At 55.6% G+C, this 9,340-nt stretch overlaps 2 protein-coding genes across 2 annotated transcripts; one reads left to right on the top strand and one right to left on the bottom strand.

Annotated features, from left to right (window-relative positions):
- Positions 1-1,513: 1,513 nt before the first annotated feature.
- Positions 1,514-2,850, bottom strand: EI97DRAFT_437672 (uncharacterized protein). Its single transcript, XM_033799388.1, has 2 exons — positions 1,930-2,850; positions 1,514-1,798 (listed from the first exon to the last, which is right to left on the bottom strand). The coding sequence occupies exons 1-2, from the start codon at positions 2,804-2,806 to the stop codon at positions 1,707-1,709; spliced, it is 969 nt and encodes a 322-aa protein (XP_033649182.1). The 5' UTR covers positions 2,807-2,850; the 3' UTR covers positions 1,514-1,706.
- Positions 2,851-3,005: 155 nt separating this feature from the next.
- On the top strand, positions 3,006-8,502 carry EI97DRAFT_497137 (uncharacterized protein). Its single transcript, XM_033802501.1, has 5 exons — positions 3,006-3,093; positions 3,147-3,336; positions 3,516-4,253; positions 4,303-4,577; positions 6,259-8,502. The coding sequence occupies exons 1-5, from the start codon at positions 3,064-3,066 to the stop codon at positions 8,143-8,145; spliced, it is 3,120 nt and encodes a 1,039-aa protein (XP_033649181.1). The 5' UTR covers positions 3,006-3,063; the 3' UTR covers positions 8,146-8,502.
- Positions 8,503-9,340: the final 838 nt, after the last annotated feature.

Genomic DNA, 9,340 nt, shown 5'->3' with positions numbered 1-9,340 from the left:
GTTCTGCACTCACGTGGCATGCCGCGGGGAGAGCCCTGCGAGACATTGCTCTTCTGGAAGGGCTGGAAACAATTTGTCAATTGCAGTGTGTAGACAACAGCCGCCAGATGAAACGGGCCAAGCGACGTAGGAGTTGGAGCTGGGCATCGTGCATGGCCGTCAAGAGACGAGCGCGGCGTCATCCGATCCCAACAGCGATCGTATAGCGGTCCTTACCCGCCCACCGAGGGCGCATTGCCTGAAATTGCAGGCCTACCACGTCGATGACCTGTTCGAGAAGGTTTCAATCATCCTTTGCAAAACTGCTAGGTAGCATGTGCGACTCTGCTTGGGGTTTTTTTTTTTTTTTTTTTTTTTTTTTTTTTTTTTTTTTGTGTAAAGAATAATGGCCATCTCCGAAGAACCGTGAAGCCGTTGGCTGCAATAACGAGGGTCCAGGAGATGAGATTCATCTGACGAATCAGCCACTCAGAGCCTCAAGAGGCCCTGCTCAAGCGCAATTCACGCCAGCCGTCGATCAGAGGACGACCGTTATCCTGCTTCACCAACTTGGCCCGGAAATGCCACGGCCTAGGCGGGTATACCCCTGGCATTTTAGCCGTTGAGGCTGGGTGTTGCGGCCTTTTAATTGCCGGCATCAAGATGGTCGTCCAGAAGCGAATCATGGCGAACATCCACGCGTAGGGCGAGTAAGATGATTGGACTGCCTTGCTGAAAAATGCTCCAATTGGATGTCTTGTGTTTCGACGTATGAATCAGGTTTCGCGATGTCTTCGCCCGTCCCCGGTTAAACCAAGATGCAACACCACATGTCGTAGCGTCGAATCTACCCGCCTACGCTGGTGCGCCAAGTCCCTGTTCACGATAATCAGTCAAGGCTGCTGACTTGTGTACTCCGTACAGACCGCTGACTGCAGCACACATATCCTCATTATTATTCGACTGCGGGGGGCCGTCCTGACCGAGACGGTGACAATCTGGATGGGTGGAAGTCAGGTGTGTTCCGCATCGACACAGGGATGAGGTCGGATAACATCGCTAGCGCGTCTGCACCTTCGGTTCTTAAATGAACGTCCCCTCATAGCCAGATGGCGGACGGCGCTCTTCTCATCGACAGGATTCACCAACAAGGGTCGACATGCGTTTGGCAAAGTCTGTAGTAGTGCTGACTGCGATGCCGCTCGAACTTGAACAACTGACGAAGAGGTGCATGTTATGCTGGCAGGGTTCGGAAAGATGCGTGCCGTGGCTGGACCATGCCCAAGTCTCAAAGGCGAAAATGCACACCTGCAGACATCAGCATCTCAAGCCCAGGCATGAAGAGGACCTAAAAAGTGCGAGCATTCGCACTGACCACGACAGTAATAGGCTTTTCGGTTGTCGTCCGCTTCTAGTAGATGGCCCGATATCTGTTGCACCAACATATGGTGTATGAAACGCCAGTGACCAGACTGCTGGTCAGCATGGTTTCAACACCATTCGACGTGAGCACAGCTGCCTTCGGACCTTCAAGCCGACGTCGAAAGCAAAGTCACAAGCGCTGCAGAGCGCAATATCAATCGCATGGGTAGGCGGCTATTAGACCGAGAGCGAGCCCAGAGACCAGATGCCACCTCTGTAATTGACTCCGAATGGTGTTCGTAAATTCTACCAAGCCCGCTGAAGAGATATTGAACAATATACAACATAGTATACAAGGGTGAATCCTAACGCTTGACCCAGGTGGGCATCTTGCGAGCTTTGACGTGGCCGGTCTTCTTCCTTTCGACTTTCCTCGGATCACGTGTGACAGTGCCAGCTGGTCAAGGTTAGCAAGTGACTCCTGTGTATAGAGGGTGCGTATCAAGAGGGAACATGCAGATGAGTACATGATCATGCAGATCGAGTGGAAAACAGAACCGGGAAAAGCAGGGGGAAACTCAAGCTGACCTCTTCGCAGCGCAGGCTTCAGAGCCGGTTCGTGGACCAGCAGTGCCTTTGCTATTGCCAGTGTCAAAGCCTCCGCCTGACCTGTCACTCCTCCACCCCTGACCAATGCGAAAACATTGTACTTGTCCAGTCTCTGAGTCGCCTTCAGCGCCCACACCGCGCTTTCCCGATCGTGCACCCGTCCGAAGAAATCAGTCAGGGTCTTGCCATTGATCAGCACCTCGCCCTCTCCCTCCACAAGCCAGGCTACTGCCGAAGATGTCTTTCTCCGGCCAACCCCCTTAGCTCGGCCTGCCTCATCCACGAACACCGGATTCGGTCTCATGTCGCTCGGTTGCGTATCTTTCTTATACCGTTGCATGGCAACGAGCACCTCCTGGGGCATGAGCGAAGAGTGTATGCGGTTCAGCCGCCGTAGAACATGCAGCATCTTGTGATATCGCAGCGTCTTGACCGGCTCGTTGGTCATGATGCGGTACTGGTCGATCGTCTTCCACGCGACCTTTGGTGCTTCGGGGAGAGGGACGGTAGGGAGGGTTGCGAACTTGCGGAGCAGCGCCGTAAGAGCAACCCAATCGTCGTTGAAGGTGGGTTTTGCGCTGAAATAGGAGGGCGACGCTGGAACGACCCTGAGTGTCCGCAGCAGTTGCTTCCCCGTCTTAGGTCTTCCTGCGTCTGGTTTGCTGAAATCGATCGGGGGTGCGGCCGTGAACTTCTCGTGCGTCTCGCTCGTGAGCTCGGCGCAGCGCGACGTGGTAGTGGAAAGGCATCGTGAATGTCGAATCGTGTTTGGAAATCGGACCGCAGGACTGCAGTAAGCCCTTCCTAGCAGGTCAATGGCCCTCCGCAGGCTCCCCGAGAGCTCTCCCCGCGCCATTGCGACCTGAGGGCGAGAAGATGACGGGATGGAGCGGATTGATGCACTCGTCGATATTTCTGGATGGTGATGCTGGGAGAAGGAACATAATGCCAAGGCGCTAGTCCAATTCTGAAGCGCGGAAAAACTCTAAAGCCATGGCCGGTTCGTCAAGGCGGCCACGGCAGCCCAACCATCACTTTTTCTTCCAACCTGCCCCGCCTCTCCAAAACAACTTCTGCTTGTGCCTTCATTTTCAGCCCACAGCACTCGCAACCATGTCGTTCGGAAAGCTTTACAGCTACAATGTATGCCTGCTCTCCTCCAGTATTGACCATGGATGCTAACATCGACGAAATAGGGCAACCCTCGCACTACTGCTCTGCGGGTGGTCGCAAAGGAGAACAACCTCGACCTTGAATTCGTCGAGACTGTTCCCGCCGACGGCGTCTCTGAGGAGTACCTGAAGCTCAACAAGCTCGGAAAGGTCCCCACCTTCCAGGGCGCTGATGGCTTTGTCCTCAGCGAATGCATCGCCATTGCCGTGTACCGTACGTTCCCCTCTTTTCTTTCTTCTTTTCCTTTGAGTGCGCAATGAGATGAGACATATTATCATTCAGTTATCCCTGTCTGAAAACACTTGTTGAGATCCTTTACTCTGATTTTCGTTTGCGAACTTCTCTTGTACCTTGCTGGACTTCAAAGCGGGGTTCCCTGCTAACGCACACAGTCACCTCTCAGAACGAGAAGACCACGCTTCTGGGCAAGACCAAACAGGACTATGCCTCCATCCTGCGCTGGATGTCCTTCGCTAACAGCGAGATCCTCCCGCCCCTGGGTGGCTGGTTCCGTCCCATCCTCGGCCGTGACCCCTACAACAAGAAGAACGTGGAGGACTCACAAAAGGCCGCCCTCAAGGCCGTCCACGTCGTCGAGGAGCACCTACTTACCCACACCTACCTCGTTGGCGAGCGTCTGACTCTGGCCGATATCTTCGCTGCCAGCATTCTTGCCCGTGGCTTCCAGTACTTCTTTGACAAGAAGTGGCGTGAGGAGAACCCCAACCTCACCCGTTGGTACGAGACGGTCTACAACCTGCCCAACTACACTGCCGTTGCCGGCAAGCTCGAGTTCATCGATGAGGCTCTGAAGAACGTTCCCCCCAAGAAGGAGGCTGCACCCAAGAAGGAGGCTCCCAAGGCCGCTCCTAAGCCAAAGAAGGAGGAGGCCGCCGAGGAAGAAGAGGAGGAGAAGCCGGCGCCCAAGCCCAAGCACCCCCTGGACGCCCTCCCCCGTGCTACCTTTGTTCTTGATGACTGGAAGCGCAAGTACTCCAACGAGGACACGCGTGAGGTCGCTCTCCCCTGGTTCTGGGAGAACTGCAACTTCGAGGAGTACTCCATCTGGAAGGTCGACTACAAGTACAACAACGAGTTGACCCTCACCTTCATGACCTCCAACTTGATTGGTGAGTATTCGTCCATATCGAGAAGACCAACATTGCTGACCAGCACTAGGCGGCTTCTTCGCTCGTCTTGAGGCCAGCCGCAAGTACATCTTCGGCGCTGCGTCTGTATATGGCCAGTCCAACGACTCCATCATCAAGGGTGCGTTCGTCATCCGTGGCGACAACGCTCTTGCTGCTTTCGACGTTGCTCCCGATTATGAGAGCTACGAGTTCACCAGGCTCGACCCCAACAAGCCTGAAGACAGGGAGTTTGTCAACGACCAGTGGGCGTGGGACAAGCCCATTGTCGTTGATGGCAAGACGTACGAGTGGGCTGACGGCAAGGTCTTCAAGTAGATGCTTGCTTGGGATCGTAGAGAAGGCATGGTTTACGCGGGATGATGTACGTGTTTACGAATGGATATACCGGATGACGAATGGGATATGGAAGCGTGCCCGGACACGCATTCATTGCGCGACCCCTTTGATCGGGTGAAGCTCTCCGAGATTTCCCATGTCGGTAATAGAGATGCTGCGCAATAAGACAAAATGCAATACTGACGACACGCCCTGCGCCCATTTCTGCATGACTGTGAAGTAAACTGGGTAGAACCTAATGCTGAGGTATCTGATGAATTGATGTCTCCCTATGGCTGACTGGTCTGCACGTACGGTGGTCCTGGTAGCGCATTCCCTAGGTCTAGGTCCAGACGCTGTCGCTGTATCTTGCGCCGCTCAGTTGATGGCTACAGGATGGCGATGAGGCCAGCCACTGGCAGTCTCCGGCAAGAAACGAGCAGTTGGTGGAGTCGTGTCCTCTTTAAGTTGGTCCTAAGCTTCCTTCACCGATGACGTTCCTTCGAGGCCCCAGATCTGAGGCCGCCAAACAAAGATGGTGGGTCCGATTGGCTCACCAGCGATCCCTCGTCCGGGGTCCTTCGACTTGGCGCGGCCAAGCCAGGTGGTTTCACCTCGAGTTCTGCGAACAACGACACCTCCCAGGCGCCGCGCTGCCATTGTGCTGTTCAGATAACTTTCGCAAGCTATCTGTCTGGATTGCGCTGCTAGTGGGGTCATTGCAGCGACACTCTGCGTGGAGGACATCGCCAGGACCGTCCGGGCGCATCCCACATTGTACACCCCGACCTGGGCTTGAGCCGCAGAGGGGCGACACCGCACGTGGAATCCATTCTTTGTCGAGGAACCGGTGATAAGGATTGCAAAAGAGACGGGCTTTAAAGAAGGGACGGCCGGAGAAACCCCCCTTTGATATCTTGCGCAAGGTGCTGTTTGCTTTGTCTGGAATCCAAACTAAAAGGCATATGCGGAGGGCGTTGCACGAAGGACTTGCTGGACCGGACTTATCGGACGCCTGCATTCGACTAACGAGGAGCGAGCGCCGCTGTGTCACTCAGTGACTGCTGGAGTAGGTGGCTTGTTCGCTGGGATCTACACCGTTGGATTAGATCCCTAGTTGGTTTCCCATTGACTACCGCGCGCGTCTCCAGGACGGTTCTCATTGCTACGGATCTACGAAGCTTCCTCAACTGTTATTGTCTGTCTGGCCATTTTGGACGACTCTCCACGACCTCGTTCTATGCAGCGTCAGTCGACGGCGCACTTGTGGCTGAGACAAGCCTCGCTACTATTTCGGAACCACGCAGCCTGAAGCGGGAGATCTACGCGTGCCGAAGAGGTGGAACAGTGTGGAGGCTGAGACATATCCATCAGCCCGTGTGGATTGGACTCGACGTGTTCCACCGTGAGGGTTCGAAGAGGATGAAGGAGAGTGAAGGTCATGGGCGTGGGAGGAGATCATCAGCGCATTCGGGTGAGCCTGCTATTCAAGTCATCTGTTTGGTGAGTCTTGCGCTTTCCTCTGTTGAAATTCCTGGTGGTATTGAATGTTGCCAAATCGACCGTGAAGCAAGAGGGGAACCTATGCGACCCGCGGGCTAGCTTCCTGCAATGGCGATCCAATGATCATCAAGCGTCTCTGCATATGGATCATCACTAACATATTTAGGGTTCTGGAGGAGGTCCGTCTGAAGACAATGTGACCGGCTTCTTGGTTCGCTCCACCGCAACCAACTGGTCCAAGAACTCCTTGTTGGCAGTGGATGCAGGCTCCCACCTTGCTGCCATCACGCGCATATTAGAGAAAGACTTTCCACTGGTCGCAGACCCCCCGGATCAGAGACCACCTCGGGCACCAGCACCACGCAATGGTCGAGGGAACGCGTACACCCGTGCAGCAGACGAGGGATCGCCTTCCCCCAAGACGACCCGCTTCCCGCTTCCAGATGACGAGTCGAGCAGCAGTGGCACAGAGTCTTCATTTGAGGAGCCAGAGCCGGTATTCACAACGTTAACCTCAGGAGCTTTCGCAGGCCTCCCCTTTCCGCATGCGAGTGCACGAGCAAATGCACTGCATGTGGTGAGAGAACATGTGTCGACCTGGCTCATAACACATCCTCATTTAGACCATGTTTCCGCCTTTGTGATCAACACCGCAGCCTTCCACAACACATCTCGACCGAAACGACTGGCAGCGTTACCTTTTACCGTGAATGCAATCAAGACCCATCTCTTCAACAACATCCTCTGGCCTAATCTGACCGACGAAGACGGCGGCGTAGGCCTCGTTACTTTCCAGCGCCTAGCCGAAGGCGGGAACATCGCTCTCGGCGAAGGCAGCGGGAGCGGCTACATCGAAGTGTGCGACGGCCTAGGCGTGCGCGGCTTCAAAGTCAGTCACGGGAACTGCATAGGCGGTCCTGGATCCATCCATCGCAACTCCAACGTCCACCCGGAAACCCCAGGCCTGTCTCGCACCTCGACGTATGCGCACCAGGATGGCACAAAGGTTGAAGGCCGCGACGGCCGCTCCCTGAGCTTCTCTCTCGCTGTGCAGAGCGGACCTGGCACGCCCCTGATCACCGGCCATGTCTCTGATCAAGGGCGGCAGGGAAGCGTTGCTAGCGTCACTGCTACGACGCAGGCTGACGCAAACGTCATCGACTCGACGGCGTACTTCATCCGCGCAGAAGCAGTGCATCAGACGCCGTGCAGGGAGATTCTGATTTTCGGCGACGTGGAGCCCGATTCCATTTCGCTGTCCCCCAAGACGGCGCTCGTGTGGGCGGAGGCAGCGCCCAAGATTGCGTCGGGGACTCTCACAGGCATCTTCATCGAGTGCAGCTACACCGATGCGCAGGGCGATGCCGTCCTATACGGCCACCTAGCGCCGCGGCACCTCCTCGCCGAGCTACAGACTCTAGCCGACATGGTGAAGGAAAACCGAAAGGAGCATCAACGCGGACGGGAAGAGGCGCGCAAAGGCCGCAAGAGAAAAAGAGCTAGCCACGGATTGCTAGGAGGCACGACCACGCATCTACATGTCGACGGCTCCGTCTCCGACGGCGGCGACGGCGTCGGCAGGAAGAGCAGCCGTACGAGGAGCCTGCTCGCGGAGCGCGAGCGAGAGGCGCGCAACGCGAGAGAAGACGAGGTCATGACGGACTTTGCGCCGAGCCCTGCGCTGCTTCCCCAGCCTTTGGCGACTCTGACTCCCTCCGCTGTGCAGAGTACGCCCAAGTCAGCGCCCCTTGCGCACCCGGCCCTCACGCCACTGAGCAACCCCGTGCCTACCCCTACCCCGCTGAACCTTCCCGCCGTGTCTGCAGAGCATACGCGGGCGCTGTTGACGGCAGCGCATATGCACGACGTGCCGCCTCTTAAGGGAGTCAAGGTCGTGATCATCCACGTGAAGGATGGGATGGCTGATGGGCCGTTGGTCGGGGAGCGGATATTGCAGGAGCTGAGGGAGGGCGAGAGGGCCTTGGCAGAGGTGGGAAGGGGACTTGGGTGCAGTTTCGAGGTCAGCAGGAGTGGGGACTGTTATTGGTTCTGAGGGAGGAATATCTCGATTTGCTGCGAGAACATGCTATTTGGCAGTGTTTGTTTAGGAGGCGGAGATTGAAGTTGTACTTTTTCGGGGAGGGCATGGAGTGGATGGGGGTGGCTTTTCTGGGCTTGAAAGGCCTTGGCTGTTTTCTGTTATGATTGGGTTGTTGGGGTTGGAGTTGTTGCTTCATACTTCATGATGGACGGATATGTCTTTCTGATTTTTGGGTTTGGGTTGAGCGGGATGGGGTGGGTTCAGCGTTGTTAGATCCAGCCGGTCGCGTTGGCCGCGGCCATTGATTGTATATTACGTAGACGACTGAATATGCCGTTGATCAGGTGAAATAGTAGGCCCGAGATCCGGGATATGCTTCTCATTACTATTCCGATGAGCTCCACTCCATACACACTCTACATTTCCTGCCTGCCACAGTCGTAGGGCTGGAATGATCTTCAGCTGTGGCGTGCGTCTCAGCCGTATGACGGCAATCGTGAATGTGCCCAGGTGGAGTTGTCCCTGCAGCTGAGTGAATGAGGAAGGCACAGTCGGCTTGGCTTGGCGTCATTGCCAGAAGGTTATTTCAACCTCATCTTTCCTCTCTTCTTCCACCAAAAAAATTCAAATACAGTACCAACATTATTCCAAGCGCCCAAGGAAAGACGAGATGACTTCGCGGTGAACGATCAGAGTCGCGCAGGGTCAGACAAGAGCGCTAAGGCACACGGACCTTTTCCGTGGCAGAAATGCTGGCAGAATTTCAGAAAACTTCGGCCGCCGACGGAGGAGACTCCCTACGGCCGGGAGATTGCTAACTTGAACAGTGAATCCGCCACAGGCTGCTGCCTGGTGATGCATTTCGAAACTTTGAAAGAGATTGGAAAAGTAGGCAGCGATGCAAGCGGAGGAGGCGAAATTGGACTGTGTCAGCCCAACAGGAACGTGGTCCCGTCGTGTCCGCGTCGCTTTACCTGCGGTTTGACAGCACCAAGTACAACCCCTTACAAAGGAGGGAATTGGAGCGAAGCGAACTCGAAAACAGCACACCGTGGGGCGGAATTTCTACGGCACGACAGCTCCAGGGGCGACACCAGGCGGTTTGGGGCCTTCACGATACTGGATATGTGGTTTTCTTCCCAAGGCTCACCGGTCACGGACCTGGCATCCGGAAATCGAGACCCTATGCCTGTCTCCTTGTGTCAGG

Source organism: Westerdykella ornata (genome assembly GCF_010094085.1).
Source record: "Westerdykella ornata strain CBS 379.55 unplaced genomic scaffold EI97scaffold_53, whole genome shotgun sequence".
Classification (NCBI taxonomy): Eukaryota; Fungi; Ascomycota; class Dothideomycetes; order Pleosporales; family Sporormiaceae; genus Westerdykella; species Westerdykella ornata.
Note: the sequence above shows the minus strand (reverse complement) of the source record. Positions and strands in the feature narration are given on the sequence as shown.

Excerpts from the sequence above, each read along its gene's own strand:
- EI97DRAFT_497137 (XM_033802501.1), top strand. The coding sequence starts at position 3,064 with ATGTCGTTCGGAAAGCTTTACAGCTACAAT. Across the intron at positions 3,094-3,146 it reads GAAAGCTTTACAGCTACAAT|GGCAACCCTCGCACTACTGC; the intron begins GTATGCCTGCTC and ends TCGACGAAATAG. Across the intron at positions 3,337-3,515 it reads CATCGCCATTGCCGTGTACC|TCACCTCTCAGAACGAGAAG; the intron begins GTACGTTCCCCT and ends TAACGCACACAG.
- EI97DRAFT_437672 (XM_033799388.1), bottom strand. The coding sequence starts at position 2,806 with ATGGCGCGGGGAGAGCTCTCGGGGAGCCTGCGGAGGGCCATTGACCTG. Across the intron at positions 1,799-1,929 it reads GAAGCCTGCGCTGCGAAGAG|CTGGCACTGTCACACGTGAT; the intron begins GTCAGCTTGAGT and ends AACCTTGACCAG.